Source organism: Plasmodium brasilianum, chromosome 12 (genome assembly GCF_023973825.1).
Source record: "Plasmodium brasilianum strain Bolivian I chromosome 12, whole genome shotgun sequence".
Lineage (NCBI taxonomy): Eukaryota > Apicomplexa > Aconoidasida > Haemosporida > Plasmodiidae > Plasmodium > Plasmodium brasilianum.
In genome coordinates this window covers 936,258-963,319 of record NC_090125.1, presented here as the reverse complement: position 1 = coordinate 963,319, position 27,062 = coordinate 936,258, and the positions used below count along the sequence as shown (strand labels likewise).

At 29.2% G+C, this 27,062-nt stretch overlaps 6 protein-coding genes across 6 annotated transcripts; 2 read left to right on the top strand and 4 right to left on the bottom strand.

Moving 5' to 3' along the window:
- Positions 1–70: 70 nt before the first annotated feature.
- On the bottom strand, positions 71–5,368 carry MKS88_004186 (uncharacterized protein; the record flags this gene model as incomplete). Its single annotated transcript, XM_067217341.1, has 1 exon — positions 71–5,368. The coding sequence occupies one exon, from the start codon at positions 5,366–5,368 to the stop codon at positions 71–73; it is 5,298 nt and encodes a 1,765-aa protein (XP_067071779.1).
- Positions 5,369–8,293: 2,925 nt separating this feature from the next.
- MKS88_004185 (uncharacterized protein) lies at positions 8,294–9,101 on the bottom strand (the record flags this gene model as incomplete). Its single annotated transcript, XM_067217340.1, has 2 exons — positions 8,294–8,744; positions 9,097–9,101. 2 exons carry the CDS (start codon positions 9,099–9,101, stop codon positions 8,294–8,296), a joined length of 456 nt encoding a protein of 151 aa, XP_067071778.1.
- A 969-nt stretch (positions 9,102–10,070) lies between these two features.
- On the top strand, positions 10,071–13,860 carry MKS88_004184 (ABC transporter B family member 5; the record flags this gene model as incomplete). The annotated part of the gene is made up of 4 exons (XM_067217338.1): positions 10,071–12,206; positions 12,305–12,970; positions 13,059–13,278; positions 13,814–13,860. 4 exons carry the CDS (start codon positions 10,071–10,073, stop codon positions 13,858–13,860), a joined length of 3,069 nt encoding a protein of 1,022 aa, XP_067071777.1.
- A 1,117-nt stretch (positions 13,861–14,977) lies between these two features.
- On the bottom strand, positions 14,978–19,132 carry MKS88_004183 (secreted ookinete protein; the record flags this gene model as incomplete). The annotated part of the gene is made up of 1 exon (XM_067217337.1): positions 14,978–19,132. One exon carries the CDS (start codon positions 19,130–19,132, stop codon positions 14,978–14,980), a length of 4,155 nt encoding a protein of 1,384 aa, XP_067071776.1.
- A 1,089-nt stretch (positions 19,133–20,221) lies between these two features.
- MKS88_004182 (exosome complex component RRP42) lies at positions 20,222–21,070 on the bottom strand (the record flags this gene model as incomplete). The annotated part of the gene is made up of 1 exon (XM_067217336.1): positions 20,222–21,070. One exon carries the CDS (start codon positions 21,068–21,070, stop codon positions 20,222–20,224), a length of 849 nt encoding a protein of 282 aa, XP_067071775.1.
- A 2,968-nt stretch (positions 21,071–24,038) lies between these two features.
- On the top strand, positions 24,039–26,841 carry MKS88_004181 (nucleolar complex protein 2; the record flags this gene model as incomplete). Its single annotated transcript, XM_067217335.1, has 2 exons — positions 24,039–24,080; positions 24,181–26,841. 2 exons carry the CDS (start codon positions 24,039–24,041, stop codon positions 26,839–26,841), a joined length of 2,703 nt encoding a protein of 900 aa, XP_067071774.1.
- Between the last annotated feature and the right edge of the window lie 221 nt (positions 26,842–27,062).

Here is a 27,062-nt window from a genome sequence, read left to right as displayed (position 1 = left end):
CCCCTTACACATACACATGTACGTATACATGTTTACACTTTGTTTGTGCTGACGCTTTTTTCGAAAAACCTTACGATCTTGTATAGGAAACACCAGGATTTATACTGCTACTCGTGCAAGTAGAAAAAATGTTTGTATTTTGGAGTGGATTATTCCATTTCTCGTCACTTGTGTATGTTGTGTTACTACTTATATTATTCGAATGAATTGAATTGTTCATTTTTTCTTCTTCCCTTTGAGCATACATTAGTTTACCATTATGATTATCATTATCATTTTTAAGGATATTAATAAAATGTGAATGATCTTTTTGATTTCCAAGTATGTTGTTATTACTGTATTTATCCCCTGTTTCGTTACTTGTAATATTATTTCTTAGAGAATTACTATTAAAAAGAAATTTCTCACTTTCCTTTGAATTACTGCATATGGATTTGTGTATATTATTGGTAAGGGTAGCGTTACGAATAGGTGTTAACATTTTTTCTTCATTTATTTGAAAATTGCAAATTAAATTATCATCAACATCAACATTATCATCATCATTATCACCATAGTCATAATCGTTATCATCAGCAGCAGCACCATCTTTATATTTAAAAAAATGTTGCATACCTGTTGATGTACCCGTTTTTACTCCTACATATTTATCTCTTAAGCGTTTTAATTTATTGTAATAATTTTCAAAGTAAGAATTTTCTTTTCTACTGTTCATATCATTATTTGCACATTTCTGTTGATCTGATGGAACTGAACTCTTTTTCAAAAAATTGAAAATTTCATTTTGTTCTGTAGATAAACTATTTGATTCCTTTTTTTTACATTTATACGATAAAAGGAAATTATGAAAATTTGAATTTAATGCATTCTGTATGGTTAATTTGTTACTGCCTTCTTCCCCTTCTCCATCTGTTCCTATGTCCAGTGGTTCACAATTATTATTTGTATTTTTTCTAAAGTGGAAAGCTGCACCTATATCTTCCTTTTCGTTTAATTTAAACATTTCATTATCTCTTAGATTTCTGTATGACTGTAAATTTTCTTCTTCTCCTATGATATTATTTTTTAGAATTTTTATCTTATCTAAATAATACATATAACATCTCCCCCTTTTTTCATCTGGTGCACTACTTTCCCCATGTAATATTTCGCTCCTTGCAGTGTCAAGCATACCTATATTTTTGTGTGCAAAGTGAGAACGGATTACTTTTTGTGGTTTATGTGATAGTAGATTGCCATCACTCAAGTCATTTTCCTTTTCATTATCACCGGATTTGTAATGTTCATTAATGCTCTCCTTGTCGCACTCCACTTCTGACTCACCCCCCCGACCGCTAACTCCACCACTAATATCATTGCTAATATATTTCGTACCATTTTTGCGCAAAATGGACTGTGGACCAACGGATTCATTCGTATCTTTTTGCTTTTTTGAAAATGGATCCACCTTCAACCCCAACTTCAATTCCTTTAGCACGTTCTCCATCTCCTCATCTGTTTGACAATTCTTCTTTAAGTCATTATTATTTGAATTATTAAAAGCTGTTGCAGAATTGCACATCGTTGTGTTTCTATTTTTTTGATCATTTGAATTTTTTAAGTCCATGTTGGTGCATACAATTCTCTTTTCAATATCTACAACATTCTCATGATAATCGTGAGTTTTATTATTTATTTCACCTTTCCTATTAATGCTGTCATGCAAAATGAGGGTACCATTAATGTTTCCTTCTCCTTCTTTAACAGCACAATCGAAACTGCTTCTTTTTCCCTCCACTGCTTTTAAGCTAATCCGTTGGGGTTCTTTTCCTTTGATAAGATTAAGAAATATGTCTTTCTTACTGTTCTTCTTACTTGATGAGCCTAAGAAAAATACACCACTATTATCGTTGGTACTATGAGCGGCCTGAACAACATTGAAGGAACCACTCATTCTGGTCCTTACATAATCTTCACTTTCGTCATTGAAATTTGCCATGGGGAAATTGCTGATTGACTTTTTCTTATTTTCTATATTTTTATAAATACTTTTTAACCTCTCGTTAATGATAAAGAGACCATATATATTGCTTTTATTCTTATACTTACTTAACAGATATGATTTTATATTTGTTTGTTCATTAAAATTGTTGAACATATCGTTCTTAAAAACTCTTTTTTTATTTCTTTCGATAAGAAAATTATTGGGAAATACCTTATTATCATTTGATAGTTCACCTAAGTCTTCTTCTTTTCTTCTATGTGGTTTACAATCAGAAGCAGGCTTTTGTTTTGTGAGCCATTTGTGTAGGTAAGTTTTATTTTTTATTTTGTTCACTATATCATCATAATATCTGTTTGAACTGATTTTTTCATTTTTTATATTTGAAAGAAAGTAATCAATAGTGTCTTCTTTTTCCGTATTTTCTTCTTTTAAATAATAATTCTCAGGGTGTTGTAATAGCACTCTAGTATTTGTACCTCCCATTATTTTTTTTTCATTTGTATTATATGATGTAATATTTGTTAACACAGGAAAAGACGGTATTTCCTTTTCGCTATTGTAATTTTTTAAAAATGTGTTCTTGTTCATATTATTGTTGTTCATATCTTTTATGATACTAGTATTACTATCATATAGACTATTAATACTGTATATTTTTTTTTTTTTTTTTTTTTTTTTTTTTCCTTCAGTCAATATATTATTGCTAAGACTAAACATATTACACTTTTTTAAATTATATAAATTTAAATCGTACAAATATTTATTACTGCATAATTCTTTGTTAAATAGGTTAGTGTTCGTGCTTCTAATTTTAGATAACAAAACATTGGGTTTTTTTTTTCTTTCTTCTTCGTTCACTTCATCCGCTTGGTCTGCTTCATCTGTTTCATCTGCTTCACCTGCCTCGTCTGTTTCATCTGCCTCGTCTGCCTCGTCCGCCTCGTCTGCTTCGTCTGTTTCATCTGCCTCGTCTGCCTCGTCCGCCTCGTCTGCTTCGTCTGCTTCGTCTGCTTCGTCTGCTTCGTCTGCTTCGTCTGCTTCGTCTGCTTCGTCTGCTTCGTCTGCTTCCCCTACTTGCCTCTCTCTTGATGTTTTTTTTCTTAGCGTATTCGAGAGGGCATGCCACTTGTCGACTTTTCCATCCTCTCTACATATTGAACTATTTAACATAACAAAATTGGATAAGCTATTTCTGAACTCCTTAAGGTTTACTTCTTTGTCGTTCACTGCACTATTCTCCTGTTTGGGATCCTTATAGTTGGTACACCCACAATATGCCTTATTTGGGTCTGCATCAAGACTGCTGCTTTTACAACAGCTACTGCTTTTATTAAGATTACTGCTTGCATCACGTCTACTTCTTCCATTGCAACAGTACTTCCCCATATGTGAACTACACCGAACACTACCCTGACTTCCCCCTTCTGCTCTATCACTGGTACCTTCCTTTTTATCGTTTCGCAGGGCCCTCTTCGCACACCTTGCCGATTCTTCCACCCCATTTGGCTTAGGCTCACATATATTGAAGGTGTATTTTTTAGGACATAAAATACCTGTCTCTCCTAAAACGATAGCATTGTTGTTCTCTTTTTTTTTTTTTGACTGTATATTATTCTTTTTTATTAATGCTTCTTTATTTTTACCTAATACATCTTCCTTCTTTCCTGCTCCATTTTTTTTTTTTTTTTTTTTCGCCCCCTTTGTATATTTCTCATTTTCGATTGATTTTTTCCTTCCGTTTTCTTCCTTTTCGGGATCATTCGTGCACCAATTGGTGCATTTCATCGTTAATGCATCATGAGATAGTACATCATCTATTTGTGCTACATCCTTACCAAGTGAAGCATTTACCCTTCTCTTTGTATGTATTTCTTCTATTCCTATGATATCCTCCTCTTCACTAGTAGTACAAGTAGAAATCTTCCCCTTTTGATCAATATTTGTAGAATCGGAAGAATATTTTCCCAGTTGGTTGCTTTTTCCTCTTTTTATACTAAGAAAATTTTTATTAAATACAAAATTTTCTTTTTTCAAATATTTGTTTTCATTAAAAAGAGTAGTAATTTCTTTTTCCTTTTTCCTAATATATTCATTTAACAATTCATTATGTTTTCTCAACTTGTCGTTATTTACTCTATACCCTTCTATATTATTTTTCAGATATAACAAATCTTTTTCATATTCCTCAATTCTTTTTACTAGTTTCTTTTTACTCACTTCATTCAGTTGTTTTTCCTTCACTAATTCTTCGTACACATTTTTTATCAATAATATATCCTTAACCATATTTTTAATGCTTTCGTTTTTTTCATCAATGATACTTTTAAAATTTTGTATTTCTTTTTCGTATTTCTCTATGGTCAATTTTTGCTGCTCACTTTTTTCCCGTTCACCACTTAGCATATTTGAAAAATTTTTCTCCATAGAGTTTGCTTCGTCTACTTTGTTTTGCATATCCTCCAGCTGGGTATTAAACTGTTTAGTTATGTTTTCCATCTTCTTGGTAATTTGTTCCCTGTCCTTAGTCATTCTGCCTAATTCTTCCTCTATTTTTCCCATCTCCTCTTTCGTTTTATTCATATCCGCTGCCATTTTTTCCATATCTGCCGCCATATTTTCCTTTTCCGCTTGGACTCTTTCCATCAATGCATCCTTCTCTTCATTTTTTTTCTTTTCACTGAGGTATTTGGCTTCGCACTCGTACAGTTGCGTGGAGGACTCCTTTTCAAATGCTTCTATTTTTTTTTTGTAAAAATGTTCTTTTTCATGTATTTCGTTCGTGAGAATGTCAATACGCCTATCATAAGACTCTTTTACTTTAACAATTTCCTCATCATAAATATTCTTTAATTTTTCAATTTCTTTTTTCATATCATCAATACTTATACTAAGAAGGTTATTCTTCTCTTCAACCACTTTTTTCTGCTCATTTGTTTTATATTCTTTTTGTAAAGACTCTTCTACTTCTGCCTTTAATCTATATATCTCATTGATTAAGTATGTAGCATTATAATTATCATACACAGAATCATTATATATTGTTCTGTTTCGATTATATTTGTTCTCTTTCGAATGGACGTCATTCTTTTCAATATACGAATTCGACGTAGCAAAATTCGAACTCACTATATCGGTCATGTCTATATTATAAGTATCTTCAATATATGGGTTTGGATCATTATTCTTTCCTTTTCTTTTATGTATTACTTTTTTTTTTTTTAAGAAATTAATAATCTCTACTTCATTCTTATCTATATCATCATTTTCGTTAAAGATATCAATAAATTTTAGCTTCTCTTTTTTTTCATTTCCTTCTTTACTTTCTTGAGCTTTTTCCTTTTCTTTTTTTTTTAAAATTTCTGAGGGTGATTCATAATTTTCCATTTTTTTCGTCTCATCTTAGGGGAACCTTGAACTCTGGGCAAGCTTAGGCGTAGCGTTAGAGTAGGAGTTACAATAGCTGTTGGGTTTGGCGTTATCGTTTGGATTAGCGATAACGATTTGGTCTGTCGTGTGTGTGCATATATTATGTACACATGTAAATATACTAGCGTATTTGAGTATACATGTAATTAGCAAAACTGTACGGTTTTTCCAAGGGCACTTGCAAAAAATTTAAGCATAATTTGTGCAAGAAAAACAATTATAAGGCTGCCTTCAAATAGAGTTGAAAGGAAATTAAAAAAAAAAAAAAAAATTGCGACCGAAGCAGTAGATCAGCAGTGCAAATATTTTACGGACTTTAAAAAAACACAGACATGCAGGTATATATGTTTATGTAAGTATACGTGTATATGTATATACGTACATACGTATACAGTATGCATGTTATAGTTCATACATACATATTTTGCTATGCATGTGTGGTAGGTGGGTAAATGAAAAATGTTCGTGCGAAATTCTTTGCGTTACAACAGAAAAAAAAAAAAAAAAAATTCAATTAGAACTTTCTCAAAAAAGGTCGTAACCCGTTAAGACAATTTTAAATTTTACATTACGCGTTAGGCATTACGCATTAAGCATTACACATTATGCATTAAACAGTTCACTTCTTACATTTTTTAATTATTTTTATTTTTTGTCCTACGCAATTATACCCATTTGAACATTTAAACCTTCATACAAATAAACTATAGTTGTGCGTATTTTTCTTCCTGGTACTTAAGTTCGGTTATTCGTAATTTCAAGAACAATTTTAGGCTTTGCACTAATATGTTGAAAAATTTTCCTTACACGATACGAAGGATATATCATTATTTTTCCTTTTTTTTTTTTTTTTTAATTTGAATCTTAACTTACCCATTTAGGTGAAAGAAATGGTGTACTTATTTTGCACGTATGCATACGCGCATGAATAAGTTTACACAAGTATGTGTTTGTATGTGTATGTTTTACCCGCGTATGTTTATGTGTGTATGTTTACACTTGTATACGCGTGTATCCGTTAATGTGCGTTCTGTACTGGGTACATGTTTGCAGTATTTATTTATTTTTTTTTAAAATAAAAATTTCTCGTTTTTTTTGAAGTTTTAAAAAATTACACGAAAAAGGTAAAACATGCGAACGATTTGATTATGCACTTTATGTTTTGGGTTGTACTCTTTACAATTTTTTTTTTTCCTTTTTTTTTTTTTCCTTTTTTTTTTTTTTTTTTTTTTTTTTTTTTTTTTTTTTTTTTTTTTTTTTTTTTTTTTTTTCCTTCTTTTTTTCCTTCTTTTTTTCCTTCTTTTTTTCCTTCTTTTTTTCCTTCCTTTTTTCCTTCCTTTTTTCCTTCCTTTTTTCCTTCCTTTTTTCCTTCCTTTTTTCCTTCTTTTTTTCCTTCTTTTTTTCCTTCTGTTTTTCCTTTGGTTTTCCATTAATTTCCATTAATTTCCAATGGATTGGTTATCCCTTCCTCTGCAAATTTTTGCTAGCTAAAAAATTTTATTCTGATGCCATCCCTTTCTACTTTTGTAATTTATATTTTTATTCCTCTCTTTCGTTTATAAGGAAAAACAGCTAAAGCTTCCCAGCAGTTGTTCGAAGAAAAAGGCACACACAAAAGTAAGAAATGAAATAATATAAAACAAAATAAAGCAAAATAAAATAAAAATAAATGCCCGAAGTATATAAGGAATGAACAAATGAACAAAAAACAATGAGAATGGTAACAAAAAAACGAAAAAACGAAGAAACACAAACGAATAATGTTATGAATGGAAATAACATTGCTGAAGACAAGTTTTAGAAAATATTATATTACAGGTACCAAATGAATATATGCACCTGGAAATTCTTAAAAAAAAATGAAATTCATTTATCTTCCTTTTGAGGGAAATATTAATCATTCTGCTTTTTTCCCTGTATACATGACATATTAGGTCCTTTAGCGTAAATACATGCGTATGTTTACTAGTATGTTTACCGATATGTTAACCAGTTCGTTCACCATTATGTTCACGTGTGCATATATATACGCCTCTTTCTCTTTTGGTTTATGCACGTTCATGATGTTGGTGCATGGGACGACCTAAGCGTTTCCTTGCTTGAAATTATTTATATTGCCATCTAAGTTTTGCAAAAATTTCTCCCGTTCCTTTTTTAACTGAATAATAATATGTGAAAGGATCTTGGGACTAACTCCATATTCACATAATTGTATTAATATAACAATGGTTTCTTTATCTAGGTTTACATTTAGAATATTTGAAATTTCATAAATAATTTCAATAGCTTCTTTCTTAGCTTCCTTATCACTCATCTTAGTATAATTGCTTATTTTAATTATTTCTACACACACACACACACACACACACGCAGGGGGTTTATATTATAAAGCGCAAAATTAAAAATTTACTATTCTAAAATGCTAAGTATATAGAGTATGCTTTTGTTTTTCTTTTATTTGATATTCATATATTTATGCTACTCTTTTTTTTTTTGTAACTTCCTTTTTGTAAAAAGCTTTTTTTTTTTTTTATGCACATATATACGGGACTATTTGTGCTAATCCTTTCTATGATGATAGACTTCGTTGGAGCATATTTAATGAAGTATGCGTTTTTAATACGTCCTTATATATGCACGTAAGCATATGCAAGCATAAGCAAAATACTCATATAAACACATACATACTAATGCATAATCATGTGCACTTTGCTGTGTTTACGTAAGAACTTATATAAATATCCTCGCACACTTCTTCTATACCACATTCCACTTTATTTATTTCAGCCTTTCGCAAATATGTATTATATGTCAAAGAGTCGATAAGCTAACGAGTTCATTTATCTTACACATGCGTGATTAACTAAACGCAAGAGAAATTTCTCAATAAGCACAGAGTTTCCCTTTTGCTTCGTCGTGAGTTTCTTTGTTCGTATGTTTGTCTCTTTGTTTCTCTGCTTCTTTGCTTTTTTGCTTCTTTGCTTCTTTGCTTCTTTGCTTTTTTGCTTCTTTGCTTCTTTGCTTATTTGCTTTTTTGCTTCTTTGCTTCTTTGCTTCTTTGCTTCTTTGCTTCTTTGCTTCTTTGCTTTTTTGCTTATTTGCTTTTTTGCTTCTTTGCTTCTTTGCTTCTTTGCTTCTTTGCTTCTTTGCTTCTTTGCTTTTTTGCTTATTTGCTTTTTTGCTTCTTTGCTTCTTTGCTTCTTTGCTTTTTTGCTTCTTTGCTTCTTTGCTTATTTGCTTATTTGCTTTTTTGCTTCTTTGCTTCTTTGCTTCTTTGCTTTTTTGCTTCTTTGCTTCTTTGCTTTTTTGTTTCTTTTTTTTTTTTTTTCCTCTTCTATAAAAAAGAAGACATATTGCGTCCCCTCAACAATTTTACAAATTTTATGAGTTGAAAATTTATGCAGATTTCTTTTTTTGCATATCATGAAAAATAAGCAAATGACTACACGTAAATTATGCTTTCTTTGACAGTTAACAAGCAAGGCATACGCTGTGCGTTATAGTTGTACCCCTTCATACATACGTGCATACACATGGGCAAACATACGTGCATACATATGGGCAAACATGCGTGCATGCATATGGGCAAACATACGGGCATACGTATGGGTATACGTATATAACTTTGTTTATATGCGATACATCACAAGTGAGATTATTACAAACTACACTCTGTTCAAAATTACAGCATAGCAAAGATTTCAGGAAAATATAAAAAAAAAAAAAAAAAGGAAAAATGTAAGATGAATAAATTCGTGAAATATAGGGGAGTAATAAATTCTTAAAATACAGGTAAATTAATTTAGCAAAATATGTGACCAAAAAATGGCGAAAAATAAAACGAAATGGAAAATAAATGGGGGACAAAAATTTGTCAGTTTTGACAGAACATGCAAAAAAGGTACAGTGGAATTGTTCGTTTCTAATTTTTTAATTTAATTTTTGAATTTAATTTTCATTTTCATTTTAATTTTCCTCTTTATTTTTATACATCACATATATTATTAAATTAATCATCTTGCAGACCATGTTCTTCCGACAAAGCTGTATTTCCTCAGAATGGATTTTTTTTTTTTTTTTTTTTTTTTTTTTTTTTTTTTTATAAATGTAAAAACAATGCATATTAATTATTAGAGCATTTTAAATGAGGTGTATGTTTTTGTGGTGGTAACTCATTTTATTATCAATTATTACATATTATTATATCTTACTATATTTTATCATGTTCTCGTTTTTTGTATTTTTTTTTTTTTTTTTTTTGTACTACATTGTATTGTAGTATAGTTTATTTTGTTCATTTTGTTCATTTTGTTCATTTTGTGCTAATTTTATTGTGTTGCATTGTACTGCTACTTTTTTTTTTTTTTTTTCTATAATTTCGGCTTAGCATGGGTTTTCCATTGATTATTTAATTAGCTTCATAAAAAGAACTATGTTATTGCTATGTTACGGGAAAATTTGCGTACACATGTAAAGCGGCATGTACGTACGCAAGAAATATATTCAAACTTACAAACACAAGTGTTATAAGCACATTATAGGGACGTTATAGAGACGTCATAAGGATGTTATTGAGGTGCTATAGGAACGTTAGAGGCATCAAAAGGATTTGATAGGAACGCCATAGAGACGACGTGAAGAATCAGATATTGCATGCAAAATGGGAAATGCTCTTCGAAAATTAGGGGAAGGTGAAAGAAGAGGTACAGGTCGTTATTTAGAAAGTATTCGTAACATGTTTGGTCATAATGATACAGGGGATGCGAGTATTGACAATCCTAAACGGAGCATCCGAAGTGTAGATGGCTTAGAAATGGGAAAAGGAGTAGTAGGAAGAGAAGAAATGGGAAAAGGAGTAGTAAGAAGAGAAGAAATGGTAAAAGGAGTAGTAGGAAGAGAAGAAATGGTAAAAGGAGTAGTAGGAAGAGAAGAAATGGTAAAAGGAGTAGTAGGAAGAGAAGAAATGGTAAAAGGAGTAGTAAGAAGAGAAGAAATGGTAAAAGGAGTAGTAGGAGGGGGAACAGAACGGATGAACTACATACTGAGGGCAGTAAAAGACATGACCGCGTATGAGAAAACACTGCTGTCCATAGCTTTACTATTTTTAGCTATTAATGCATATACAAATTTAAGTTATCCAAAAATAATGGGTCAATGTGTTGAAGCAGAGGATGGGGAATATACCAAGTCTAATTTGTTAATAACATTATTGCAAAAAACGAATTTTTTAAAAAAATTTTTATTCAAATCAGATAATAATAAGACAGTAAGTACTATATTTAATTTTTTGCCCTATTTTGTATGTGGAGGGTTAGCATCTTATTTTAGAATATACTTTACAAATAAATGTATTACAAGAGTGGAATACCGATTAAAGAGACAAGTACATTATAAGATAATTACACAGAATGATGAGAAGTTTAATAAAACTAAATCAGCTGACTATTTAGTGAACTGCACATTTAATGAAATAAAATTATCATCGAAGGAATTGATTACATGTATAACTCAAATCTTACGTTATATAAATTCAATAATAGGAGGTATTATATCGATGGTTTTTATCTCCTCTTATTTGACAAAATTATGTATTATCATTGTACCAGCATATGGTTTCTTTGCATTATTTATTTTGAGAAGGTTAAGAAATATTAAGATGGATGTAGCTCATTTTGAAGAAAAACAAATGGCTCGTTTTTCCGACATTTTAAAAAAAAAAAATATTATTTCTTTATTTGCAAATGAAAATTATGAAAATAAATATTTTTCCGATGAGTTAAAATTCACAAAAAAATTGAATGATAAATATGTCCATTGTGAATCCTTGTTTTATTCTTTTTTAAATATAGGTACTAATCTTGTTATTTGTTCAATTTTATGTTTTGGTAAAATCGAACTCAGTAAGAATAATATTACCCATGGTCAGCTTGTCTCTTTTATTGCTTATAGTAGTATGTTAGGTTTGGGCCTAATAGGTATGATTAAGCTGAAGAAGGACCTAAGCATTCTTCACTTAAGTTTACGCAAAATTTATGAAATTATCGACGTGCCCCCAGTAGGTACTCACACATGTGGAAGCAGTGAGGCATTGAGCAAGTACAACAGTAGTAACGATCCTCATGAGGAGAACTGTCCACCAATGGCCGACATCATCCAGAGGAACTATAGCCTTGTTTTAGAGCCGCACAAGAAGATAGGCAATATAAATGATGGCAGTAGCAATGGCTGCATTAATAATGTATGCAATACAGATAATAGTAGTAGTAGTAGTAGTAGTACTACTACTAATGAGAGCAGTACTAATAGTGGCAGAGTAGAGGGGAACGTTTGCACCCCCCGGAAGTCCCTACCAGCGGATGAAAATAACAGGTTTCCTCGAGAGGTTAGGGGGTCGATAAGATTTGAAAATGTACACTTTTCATATAACAGTTATGATGAAAATAGGAAAAAGAAAGTGTTGACAAATATAAATTTTGAAATAAATAAAAATGAAAAAGTAGCCATTGTAGGAAAAAGTGGGTCAGGTAAATCCACATTATGGAAATTATTAACAAAGGAATATGAATACGAAGGTAATATATATGTTGATAATTATAATATAAAAGATATAGACAAAACATTTTTTAAAAAAAATATTGTGTCTATCAATGAGCAGGAGTGCTGTGTTTTGAATAGGTCCCTTTATGAGAATTTAACTTACGCGCTGATACCTGTTCAAAGGGAGGAAGAAAAAAGTGGAAAAAAAAAAAAAAAATCAGTTACAGTTGTGGGCGGGGTAGTAGTAGTAGTGGAATTGGTAACAACTGGGAAAGAAAGGACAGTAGTAGGACACCAAAAATAATTTTTGACAGTATGGACTTTGAAAATTTGATACGCAAAAAAATTTGTTTTCAGGCCATCATGCTAGGGAACCAAACAAGTGATAACGCTTCATCCAATTTAACACACAAAAATGAACACATTTCATACAAGATATATCATAATAATTCTAAAAGATTTTCGAATAATATTATAGAGGGTAAAGATAATATTAGTCCCTCTTTAAATTCTTCCGAGGAAGAATATATTTCTTTCATTCGAGGAGAAAAAGAATTAATAATACGTGAAAATGTAAAAGATGGAGTTGAAGATGATGATACCACAGATACAACAAACAGCAATAGTTGTATGAATAAAACTATTTTAACTGATAAAGTATCTACAGAATTGTACAGAAATAACTACGAATTGTTGAATCATTATGGACACAAATTAGACATAATAAATGCAACAGTAAATGTATTATGTGAAGAACTAAATTTAAATAATTTCATTCGCTCAATGCCTGAACATATTCATACAATTATTCAAAATGATTCCATCTCATCAGGACAAAAACAGAGATTATCAATAATTCGCTCCCTTATGAAAGATACACCAATATACATTTTTGATGAAATTACTTCCTTTTTAGATGAAGCAAATATAGACAAGCTATTCAGTCTTATTAACATGTTACTACCAAATAAAACTATAATCTATATTACGCACTCAGCAAAAATTCTGCATCAAATGGATAAGGTAATTATCGTTGATGATGGGGAAATAAGCTCAGTGGGAACGTACGATCAGGTCAAAAATCATCCACTCTTTATGAACATTTTTTCAGTTGCGCAGTAGTAGTAGTAGTAGTAGTAGTAGTAGTAGTAGTAGTAGTAGTAGTAGTAGTAGTAGTAGTAGTAGTAGTAGTAGTAGCAGTAGCAGCAGTAGCAGTAGCAGTAGCAGCAGTAGCAGTAGCAGCAGTAGCAGTAGCAGTGGGGCACACCTCAACGTTTTACTTCTATTAACTTTGTCGCCCTCCGCGTTTTTCGATATCTCACGGGAAAGAAGTGCTAATTTTTTTTCTTTTTTCCATACATGTGCATGCGCATATTTTATTCAGAATTAAGTATTTATCTATGCATTCCCTTGCATCCAAAATAGTTTTATTTTACCAATGGCATATGTTGGCTTTTATCCCATGTGAACTGTTGTTTATGCACTTACCCCCACCCCCTTTTAAATTCCCTTCATTTTTAATAAGCATATCGCCCTTTTGTTAGAAGTGTATGCATATGGACATGTGCATGTGCATAAGTCTACATGTGTGTATACCATTTTCTCTTTATTTGAAAATAATTAAAAACGAACTCAAGTATAATTATGTTTTAACCGATATGTGCTTTCATCAAATTGTACGTTATAACGTACGCAAAATCATATGTCATATCACGCATCATAACATACGTCATATTGTACATCAAACCGTTTCAACTATAATTCAGTTTTCTCCCCCTCATTAACATTTCTAACTTTTCGACTAAACATGATACATAAAACAGCCTAAGGTAGCCGAATATTAATACAACGCATTTACATTTGTAGCCTATGTACAACTTGATAATGTCTTCTTCTATACAAATGTTGAATAACTATATAATAGTAACACTAATTCGAAAAGGTTTACTCAATTATATTATGTTAGAATATAGTACGTTATAATAAGTCGAAGTATTAACAAATTGAATAACAGAGAAGAAGTGTAAAAAACTATACATGGTGATGACCTTATTTTTAGGACATCACTCCCTACACTTTTCTAAAAAATTTTTGTAAAAATTGCAAAGTAATAAGCTAGAATAAAAATGGGACTACAGAAGGGATAAAGAAATTTATGTATCACCTACTGTATCTCGAGCTCAGCAAAAAGTACCTTTTCAATTTTAGATAAATTTGGTGAAATTTGGCGAAATTTTAACAAATTTTAACAAATTTTAAGAAATTTTAACAAATTATTGGATGAGTATAGCTCTTAGCAAGCAAGAAAGTTAAAGCAAAATTGGTAATGAAAAAAAGTAAAATAAAAAATAGTCAAATAATATAAAACAGAATAAAATAAAGCAAAACTAATTAATGGTTAACCAAAATGGATATTCAACAAATAGACAATGGCTTATCCATTATTAATCACAACACATCCTTCGTTAAGATATAAAAACGATATTTCAAAAATGATAGATCGCCATTTGCACATTTGTATTACTCTATACACTGATGATTCGATGCTCGTAGACATTAACTAAAGCAAGCGCTAACAAATAGTGCTAACAAATACGAGGAAAATCGAATAAAAATTAGTAAAAAGAAAGAATATATGAGGGTGTATAAACTAAGCACATCAATTGGGGCTCTGTTTAGCCAAATCAGAAGGAGCATAAACAAAACACCATGCAAATACTTATGGTAAAAGATTAATTAAATTAAAAAAAAGGGTATTTATAATAATATATATATATATATATATATATATAAGCATAAACAATCCCACATTCATATGTGACGTTATGAAAAGGCAGACAAAGGAGACATATGTCACTTCCCCTTGGGGAATAAGCATGCTGTTTCTCATGTGCCATATTTTTGGGGTGACTAAAAAAGAAAAGAAATATATATATATATATATATATATATGCATCTATGTATGTATACATATGTATCTATGTATAAATGCGGTTGTAGGTATTTTATGTGTATATCCTGACGTATCACTTAAAAATTGTAACAATCATTCGTTTTTTCAATCCACAAATTTTCCAATTCCTTAGGCGTGGCATAAGTATCACTGACAGCTTCATATATTTTTCCTTCAAATATAACCCTCTCCCCTTTACTGTACATATTATTCATATAGTTCAAAGCACCGCAAATATAATTATCATAATCACATGACCCTTTTAATTTCCAATCAGTAATATTGGTAGTAGGCATAGTATCTGAGTTGACCATATTCTGAAAAACATATCCACTTAATTTTACTAATTTCCCATCTTCATCAATATATTCATGATTTATGTCCCAATCATCTATGAAAGAACAATTATACAAATGTAAATTATACACTTTACGAGAATTTCTTATTATATTTTTCTTTTTTCTAATTAATGGATGTTCAGAACTTTCTATATTCTCTACACTACTTTTATCATCATCATTAAACTGTTCTAAATTTTTATCTTCTTTCATTTTTTCTTTTATTAAATCATTCAGTGATTCGTGCCCTTCTTCATCTAAACTAATTGAATGTTCCTCTTCATCACTTTCATCAGATAAATGATTTATGGCTTCAGTATTGTTGCTGTCCTCATCATCATCATTCTCGGCGTCCTCCGTTTCAATAGTCATGCTGCCGTTACCATCCTGCATGTTCATCTGTAAGAACAATATTTTTTTCTCTTCCTTTTCATGTTTTGTTCCTTGTTTTACAACTTTAGCTTCTTTTAATTTTTCAAAATTTTCTGGTACTACTATTGAAACCGACACTTCCGGTGTATTATTCTTAATACCCTTTTCATTATCTTCAGATGAAATATTTTTATCGTATTTTTCCTTTTTATTTTCCGTATACTCTAAAGGATTATTTGCACTGTAGCTCAGATCAGTTAAATCTCTATTTTTTTTGTTTCGTGTATTATTATGCTCCTTTTTAGCTTCTACAATTTCTCTGCTGTTTGTCTTCTCTACTATGGACGCATCCCCGACATTAGTGCTCTCACTGCTACCACTGCTATCAATTCTATCACTACTACCGATAATATGTCTACTGTGAATGCTGCTATTATCACCCTTACCTCTGTCGTACTCATAGTCATCGTTACTTCTTACATGTGAACGATGTTTCCTCTTTTTATTTTTTGACTTTGTGTTATGCTTTTTCTTATTGAGCGAATGCTTTCCACTAATTTCAAAGGTAGGGTTAGATATAACATTTATATTTATCGTTTCACTCTTCGGTGGTGTTGATAAATCATCACGTTCATTTTTAACTTCATTTACAAGTAAACTATTATCATCACTACTTATATTATTTTTTATACCATTTAATTCATTTTCTCTATGATATTTCTCCGTAGCACTAGCTTTATTGTTGTTACTCCTTAACGTGTCCACGGTATTATCCACATTTTTGCTGTTTTCTATTTTTACCATTTTTTGAGAGTTACTTTTGTCTTTCCCTTTATCATTCTTTTTTTCATTATTCTTCTTTTCATAATTCTTCTTTTCATCATTCGCTTTTTCATCACTCTCGTTTTCATTATTCGCGCCTTCATCATTCGCGTTTTCATCATTCGCTTTTTCATCATTCACTTTTTCATCACTCTCGTTTTCATCACTCTCGTTTTCATTATTCGCGTTTTCATCATTCGCATTTTCATCATTCGTGTTTTTATCATTCGTGTTTTTATCATTCGTGTTTTTATCATTCGTGTTTTTATCAATATATTTTCTCCTATTAATTTTGTTCCTAATTAGAGTTTTACTTTCTGCATTAGCTTCACCAGTAGTGCTTGATTTATCCCCAGTATAGTCATTATCCTTATAATTAGTTTTATTTTTTAATGTGTATTCATTTTTCGCTTCTTTATTATTAGATTTTGCTATATATCCCATATTAGTTGAATTTACACTGTTAGATTTATCCTTACCGTTATATCCATTATATTTAGGGTTGGAGCTGTCATTAGTATGAATTTTGTTCTTATTTAATGTATCTTTGGGTTTAGCTATGTCCCTGCTGCTAAATTTGTTATTGCTACTACTACTACTACTACTGCTACTACTACTACTGCTACTACTACTACTATTACTACTATCACTACTATTACTCCTATTACTATTACTGTTACTATTGTTTTTACCTAATTTGTGCCTATAGTTGCCCTTGTTCTTACCATAACTTTTGCTACTATTTTTTAACGCTTGTCCGGAATTATTTTTACTGGAAGAAATTGGTTTATCTTCAAAGTTAGTTTCATTGTCCTTGTTTAGTTTGTTTTTCGAATTGAACTGTTTCTCATCTTTTGGTTTGTCAATATTATTTGTTTTACTGCTATTCTTTAATACACCCTTAGCGTTAGCTGTATTGATATTATTTAATATTTCCTTCGAATTATGTTTATTGCTATTGTTGAATAATTCGTTAATAGTATTTTTTTCTTTAAAACCAATTGTGTTGTTATTTTTGAGCTCTTCTTTAGAATTACCTTTACGCTCTGTGTTTACTTTCTTTGTTTCTACTTCTTTTTTGTCTACGTTTTTGCCTACTCCTTTTTTGTCCACTTCGTTTGTTTCTATTTCGTTTTTAATGTTATATTTGTTCTTAGGGTCCGATGTGTTATCATTATTGAATTTATTTACAGTGTCGTTTATTTTATTAGATTTTATTATATCTTTAGTATTGGTGTCCTTTTTATTGCCAGTAGTTAAATTTTCCGTATCATTAGTTCTTACCTTTGTATTTGATTTTGCGTTTTTATCTAATTGAAGAATTTTATTAGGAAATTCAAGAAAAGTTTCATTTTTGTTACTTAAAGAATTATTATATATATTATTGAAAGCATTAGAAACATTCAAAGAATCACTATCATCATTTTTGCTAATATATTTATCTCTGTTTAACACATCACGGGTATTACTATTTAGAATGTTGTCAGTACCATCCTCGTCTGCATCATCCGTGTAACTGTCTAATAAATAATCATTATTATTTGACAAGTAGTCAGTGATATCGTCGTTTAAATAGTCAGTATCACTGTCTAATAAGTAATCCCCATCATTTGAAAAATAGTTAATCGTATCGTCTTCTAAATTGTCAGTACCCCTGTCTACTTCGACATCATTATCATTTGAAAAGAAGTCTGTTGCACCATCATCTAAATGGTCAGTACCACTACTTACTTCGACATCATCATCATTTGAAAAGTAGTCTGTTGCATCATCATCTAAATAGTCAGTACCACTGCCTACTTCGACATCATCATCATTTGAAAAGAAGTCTATTGCATCATCATCTAAATAGTCAGTACCACTGCCTACTTCGACATCATCATCATTTGAAAAGAAGTATGTTGCACCATCGTCTAAATAGTCAGTATCACTGCCTACTTCGAAATCATCTTCATTTGATAAGTAATCAGGTGTATCGACGTCTAAATAGTTAGTATCACTGCCTAATGTGTAATCCTCATCATTTGAAAAATAGTCAATCGTATCGTCTTCTAAATCGTTTGTAGAGCTGTCTAAAGTGATAACGTCATCCTTGTTCATTGTTCTACCTCTATCATTTAGAGACATATCATCTGCCAAGTTATGTGGTGCATGTTCACTGCTCAACAGACTTTCATAAAACGAACTATCTTTAGCGTAATTACTTATAACACTATTGTTATTGAGCGTACGGTTATCATATGTTTGTTCATCATCTCCTTTTTGTGATAAATTACTATATGTACCACTTGTTTGTTGGTTCGACGAATTCACATCATCTACATTGTTTTGTGTGTTTAATGTTTTAAAATTTTTATAACGTTGAAGATAGTCCTGGTTGTTTTGCATACCATTATTCATCGAAAAATTCTTTGAATTGAAATGTTCCTTCATATTTGCAAAATCGAACTTTACAGGATTGCTTCTCAATATTTCATTCGGCTCTAGAATATTAGCCGATACATCTTTTAAATTGACATTCTTTCTTTTTTCAATTGGTTGAGGAAAATTTCCTTTCTCTAAATTGTCATTTTGCTTTTCCTTATAATTTCTTATTTCGTTAGAATAATACTCTCTTACATCCCTTAATCGGAGAGCACAAAATGTTTTTAAAATAAACGAACAAGAAAAAACTATCAAAAACTTTTTTTTTATATTCATTGTAACGACTGTACTGTGTGAAAGTTTAAAATGAGTATGGATTACGGTCTATATTTTAGTACGACAAAAAATATATATATATATGTGTGTGTGTATTCTTTAACTTTATATATGCAAAAAAAGGTGGTAACAAAGCCGTTAAAATTTCATAAATTGTTGTATTTGTAAATTATACTGAAAAATGGCTAAAATGGCTAAAATGGCGAAAATGGTAAAAATGGTAAAAATGGTAAATATTAGAGAAAAAGATTTTAATTCAAAAGAAGATATAAAAATAAAAAAATAGTACATACACATATATGTATATATATATATATATATATGTGAGCAAATGGTGAAAGATTAAAGCTACAGAACAATTCTCAAATGGTATAAGTTCAGATTATATATATATAGATAGATAAATGTGCGTATGATCCACTAGATCTGTTTTTCGTTCAACATCATGTTAAATATATCCTATGTCACAATTTTGGTTACTTTAATTTATTGATACATATTCTTTTAAAATTATGTCACAATTGTAAATTTGTAAAAGTGGCCTTTCCTAAGTTAAAATAATTAAAACATATTAATTTACACATTTTAGCTATTTTTTTTTTTTTTTTTTTTCTCCCTAATAGCACGTTGCACACAACTAAATTGCCAGTTAGTAACACAAAAATGTAACTAATTTTATGACCTGTTCATAAATATAATAATTAAATGTATAAATATTATGTACATCGGTAACGTGCATACTCATTTTTGATTTTAAAAAAGGCTATTTTTTTTATTTTTTTTTTTCTAGCTATTTTTATTTATTACCTGAAATGTCGATAAAAAAAAAAAGAATATATATATATATATATATGAATAAAAGAACTAGCCAAATTTTGTTTTACAATATCGTTTACAACTTAAAATTGTGTAATATCCAAAAGATACAAAATCACACGTAATTAATTTTTTAAAGTGGAAAAATAATCCGACAGTCTAATATGATAATTATTGCTATTTTAATAATGTGGACCTCGTATATATATATATACATATTTATATATGTATATATGTATGTATGCACACATATAACGTTTGCGCAAGTTTCTTTTATTTTATTAGGGCACTTCTTGTTCGTATTTTACATATTGCTTCATTAATTTTCTCAAAGAGGAAATGTGAAACTTTTATTGAATTTTCAGTCATATTTAATATTGAAGATATTTCCATTGATATTCCATAGAGCTTATGAAATGCTACACATTTTCCGCTTGATGTAATAGCCACTACAAAAATATTTTCAACTAATTCCTCTTCAATCTTTGACATATCGTATATATATTTATTGTTTATTTCCCCAATTGAAATACATATCGGGATATTTTCATACGGAAAATTGGTTTTCTGGTTTTCTACAATTTCTACTTGATAGTCCTTACATTTTGTGTTATGAAACATATTTAATTCATCAATTTTTTTTTTTGGTTTCACAATAGGCATGGTCATATCATTTAAAGCTACATATATTGCTATGCTAATAATGTCTAATAGTCCTCCTCCAGCATTCAAAACCATTACATTTATGTCAACTCCCCAAACAAATTTTGAAGGCAAAATACATAATTTTTTTTTATTAATATTGTTTTTTATACATAAGTCATAAATAATTGATGTCATAATTTGTAAGTGTTCTTTCTTTATTCTATTTGCACCTACAGATGCAGGGCAGTCTATCTTTAAATTGACAAAACCTTCATCATTTGCATCTGCACTAGGTGATAGCAGAGAAAGTTTTACTCCACATATTACATTGTTTTCTTCATTCATAACACTACTACTCCCATCTGCTGATACCAATATATTCTTGTTTATTTCGATAGTTCTATATGTTAATAATGTTCTCCCGTCAACTCTTATGTTTGAATTAATGCCATCTTCAATGTATTTTGAGGAGCTCATTTTTTTTCTGCTTCGTATGTATGTATATATACGCTTATTCATATATATATATATATATATATATATATTTTTTTTTTTTTTTTTCAATTAGAAATGAGGTTTCGGAATTTATAAATAAATATTACTTAACCGCTCAAACAAACGAACGTTTAATTACTTTTGTTTTTATGAATAATATGAATATAAAAATTTCTCTTTTTTTTTTTTTTTAATTATGTTTTTTCCTGAATTAAAATGAATAGAACTTGAATGTGGGCACCACAACAAAGGCAACACGTAAACGTGTACACATGTAATCGCTCAAAGGTGTAAAAATGCAAACTTGCAAACATATAAACATATACAAAACAAAACAACTTAACGCAATGACAAAAAAAAAAAAAAAAAGAAAAAGAAAATAAATGAACAAACATGAGAACAAAAAAACAAGCAAACAATTAAACAAAACGTAAGAATAATATATTGCTTATTTCGTGTCAAAATATAAATGAAAAATAAAGGGCCTTTTCGTTAAAACAAATTGTAAACTTATATTATATGTGTCATTAGTCATATATATATACATATACAACGGACAAAATTTCAATAAACAAATGTACACTTTAAATAAAGTCTGCGCACTGATAACATCTAAATGCGTGAAGAACGAGCTTTCTCACACATACACTTAAGTAACGAATAGTAATAAGTTGAAGCACGTACATGGATGTATACACATATGTATACATATGTATATATATACATATACATACGTAAACGTGCCATGTTGCGGCTAATCGCATTGCACAAAAAAAAAAAAAAAAGGTATCTATGAAGAAACAAACATTAAAATTGATTCAATATTTTGCAAGAAAACTTGGCTAAAAGCAAAAGTGTAGGTATAATGACAAAGAGGGTTATAAAACCTTTATTTACAGATAGTAGTTATCACTATAATAATTTTGATGTTCTCCAATTTCTTTTTTTACGTCACTTAACTTTTTTGATTTATTAAAACATATGAATGAATTAATATAATAAAAGTTTATTATATAATTTTTCTTCTTATTCCATACATGATACAAAAGTATAAGCAATATAAAAATTATTATTATCATTTTATATTTTTCATAAAAAGGTGTTAACAGTGTGTATTTATTAGTACTAGTAACACGAATAATTTCTTCTCAGTATGTATATATATTCATACATATGCATTATATATATAAATGAATACATATTATATATATATGCATACATATTATATATATATGCATACATATTATATATGTACATATACACAAACACGAATTACGAAAAAAAAAAAAAATTTACTTATTTTCTGGTTTCATAACATGAAAATACACCTAAAAGTATAAACATTTGTTTTTAATTATAGTTATGAAAAAATTTTTCTTTTTTTCTCACCTTTTTAATTTTTTCTATTTTTTCTCTTCTTTTCATTTATTTTCATTTCTTTCCTATTTTTTTTTTTTTTTTTGTTTATACAATATGATGAAACTTTTTTACTATACTGGGAAAAAAAGCAATATACATAAATCATATATATATGCACAATTAAAAAAAAGATAAACTTAAGGGGAGCTTAGTACCTTTTTTTGAATATTTTTTTGAAAGAATTTAGTCTACGAATATTAAAATTGGTGGTATAAGCTACGAACAAGTCAATTATTTAAAAAAAATTAAGTGCATAATGTAAATAAAATATATATATACATATATATATATATATATATGTATAACGTTGTGTGGATATGTTTTTGGAGCTAATGTAGGGTAAAGAAAAAAAAAGAAAATGTAAATTTGACTAATTCAATACCTTCGTATTTTATTTTTTTTTCTCGTTGTTGTGGTAATTGCGTAAAAAAAAAAGTAGTATATATATGCATATTCTTAAATGATTTATTTTTTTTTTTTTTCGAAAAATTCTTAAAAATTGTTTTCTTTGCTGTATTAATTTGTTAGCATTGGTATGCTGTTTATTTTATGTGGAAAAAAGCAGGAAGTATGTTTAGTAAGGACCGGTATACTTTAAAAATTCAATTAAACAAGTTTTATTATAATATTGTGCTGGAGCATGTTAAATATATGAGCCAAAAAAATAAAACGATAAAACGATAAAACGATTAAGCGATAAAATGATTAAGCGATAAAACGATTAAGCGATAAAACGATTAAGCGATAAAATGATTAAGCGATAAAATGATTAAGCGATAAAACGATTAAGCGATAAAACGATTAAGCGATAAAACGATTAAGCGATAAAATAACAAAACAGTGGATTACGTAATTTATTTAAAGCAAAAAAAAAGCCATCATTTTTTTTCCAAAAAATATGAACAGTTATATTATTCAGTACAAACAACACATTGAAGAGTTTGTTTACTTTTTAATAGAGGCCGTGCTTTAACAATGTGAATCATGTTTTTAAATGAAAATATAATACAACACAGTATACTCCGTACTGAGCAAATTTGTTTACATATAATTATATAAGTACGTACGTTTGTACGTATGTTTGTTCTTATGTTTGTACGTACGTTTGTACGTATGTTTGTATGTATGTTTGTTCCTATGTTTGTACCTATGTAGTGTATCCTTTTCCTGTACCATTTAACCAAGTGCATCACTTACTTTCTTTCCTGTGTAAAGGGAATTTCAAAGAATTTTATTCTAATAACAACCTGTTTCCGCATCTTGCATAGTTTGTTTCAGATTCATACCATTTACTTTTTTGCTTAGCAGAAATTATAGCAAAGATATATATACATATGTATATATACATACATACATATGTACATGCATATGCATATGTATGCAGCCCAAGAGGAATAACGAAATAAGCGTTCCCGTACTATTTTCTAAAGAGGAAATACTGCTGTATATGTACATGTATATATATATATATATATATATGTGTGTGTGTGTTTATACATATGTACATATTTATTTACAGTGCCTGTAGAGAATGGATCTAGTAACGAGTTACGGTCAAAGTGAAAAACTGGAGGTGGGGAATGAAAAAATATATAAAGGGGAAGTAGAAAAAAAAAAAAAAAAAAAAAAATATTAAAGAGTCCCAAAGAAAAAATTTCCAAAAAATGTAGTAGCACAAAATATTCAGAAAAGGAAAAAAAAAAAAAAAAAAAAAAAAAAAATCGAATCACCTGAACGGGTTGCAAAAAAAAGAGAGGAAAAAACAAGTACAGATAGAATATAAGGGGGTGGAGGCGTATACGGAGGAGTACACAGAGGATGACGAAATAATCAGTTTGGAAAACTTTTGTAAAGAAAACGAAATAAATGACGCTAGTTCCGGGGAGGATAACTTAACAAATTTAGGCGAGCCCATTCTGAGCAACAAGAGAGACAATGAGAATGAAAATGAAGAAGGAAATGAAGAAGGAAATGAAGAAGGAAAAGTTATCGACATGATATATGTGAGTGGACACTTAAATTCAATTAATAAAAATATTAGTTTAAAAAAAGTAGTAAAGTTATTAACAATTTTTAAGGATGCTCTAAATTTATTTATTGTAGATGAGGTGCAAGATGAGTTGCCCAAAATAGCAGATAAGAAAGAGGCAGAAAAAGAGAAAAAAAAAAAAAAAAAAAAAAATTTAAAAAATGGAAAAAGCTGTAGAAATGGAAGAAATGATAAAATAAAATACGCAATGAATGTTGACACATCCCTATTTGTTATCTTTAATGTGGTTTACAACATTAACGAATTCTTCTACAACATGGCAAATGAGGCAGATATGGGTATAAAGATATGGAACATAGAGAGCATCAAAAATAATGAATTATTCGAAGTGGAAAAGAACACTGTCAGAAGTAGTAGCGCCTGTAGGGATATCAATAAAAAAATTGATGGTAATGGTAGTAAGGGTAATAGCAAAAGTAATAACAAAAGCTATAGCAGCAATAGTAGTAACTCTGAGCTAGGAAATATGTACAGTTATAAACACATCCAAAAATATAGGCCTTTCATTGTATACTTTTTTAACACTCTATTACAAAAAATAAAAAAGCTAAACAACGATGATGTATGTTCAGGAATAATAAAAATAATAAAAAGAAAAGAAATTTTAAGATGGATTATTATATTTAGTTATGGAAAAATTTTTTTAAAAAAAATTTGTAAATTTTTTATTATTACCAAAAAAAATGATATCTATTTTTTTTTATATATATTAATTCAAAATATGTTTGAATTATATAATGAAAAAAAAAAAATTATACTTAATAGTTTATCAAAATGTGAATATGACGAAGAGAAGGAGATTAAAAAAGCATTTGATGTGGAAAAATTAATATACGCAATTTATCAAAATTTTTTACAGACATACTTATTACATTATGGTCATAACTATTACAATATTATATATTGGAATTTTATGAATTTTAAAGAAAATTGCCTAATTGAATTATTTTCTTATCTATCACATGATGTTGCATTTACAATTGCATTTAGGTATATACAAATAATTATTCAAAAAATTAGAGAGCAGTTTAAGGTTCTCCATGAGGAGAGAAAAAGCACAAAAGGGAAGAGTACACAAGAAGGGGGTGGAAAAAAAAGAAAAAAAAAAAAAGAAAATGAAATGGATATAGAAGTGGAAATGGGTAAAGTAAAAGGCAAATCGAATGCAAAAGCGAGAACGAGGGGTAATAAAAAAGACTTAATACATTTAGAGGAATTCCATTTGCACAGTAGTTACATGATACTGCTTATCAGATTTTTAATAAAAATTATAAAAGTGTGTGATAACTTGGACAATTTGACATACGGTTTAACTATATTAATTATTGCTATTTTGAAAACAAAAATTAATCATATGAAATTTATACCGTTCAATTTACAATTAATTAATTTTTTGATTCGCATAATAGAAGATAAAAAAAAGTATATTCCATTATTTTCTTATTTTACTTGTATTCTAAATGGGCTAAAATCATATAAACATATAAGATCAATTTCAAAAAATCAAACGGTAAGATTGACTATTGAAAATTTCGATATTAATTCAAGTCTTCAAATAGATGAAAAATTAATTGCTGACTTTTCAATAGCACATCAAATTTATGATAAAATATATGTTCTATTATTTGATTATATTGGTCTTATGGTACATCATATTTCTTTTCCGGAATTTTTCTTTGCTATTGAATCCTATTTAAAAAAGTATTACGCTGAATGTGAAATACATTTATTCAAAGTGAAGATAAAAAACTTACTTGTACATGCAAAAAGCTCAATTGATATTATACTAAATAAAAGAAAAAATATTGATATATATACAGTACATGATAAAATAAATCATTTTGAAAATGAAAAATTTCCTTTATCAAACCAGAGATTAATCATTTTAAAAAATTACGAAGATTGCTATTTAACAAAAATTAAAGGTAAATTAAGTGGACTGCAAAACATTAAAAATATGAACAGTGCAGGAAATAACCAAAATGAGCAATACGACAAAGAGAAAAAAAAAAAATATATAAAAAGGGAAAATAAAAAAGAAGGGGAAGAAGAAAAGGCAGCACATAGGAGGGAAAAAAGGGCCGAAGAAAGGGGAATAGAAATGGAAAAAGAAAAGAAAAGAAAAAAAAAAGACATAAAAAGGAAAAAAGAAGATTTAAATTGTGTAGACAATTCTTTTCCCAAAAAAACAAAAACAGCAACAGCAACTAGTTCTACAGCCGTACCCGAAGCAGACAAATTAGAAGTCTTTTCGATATCAAGTGAGGAGGAGCAAATGCCATAACTCGGATTGGAGCATGTTTAAACTAGAGGACTTGTAACCCTTTTTTCAGCTGTTTTTTATGTTAAGAGATGCATATATATGTATGAATGTAACCGCTTTTATTTTGCATGCGCAAATAAAATTACGTGGGTGTTACATATATGTATATATGTATTTATATATATGTATGTTTATATATATGTACGTTTATATATATGTATGTTTATTTATATGTTTGTTTG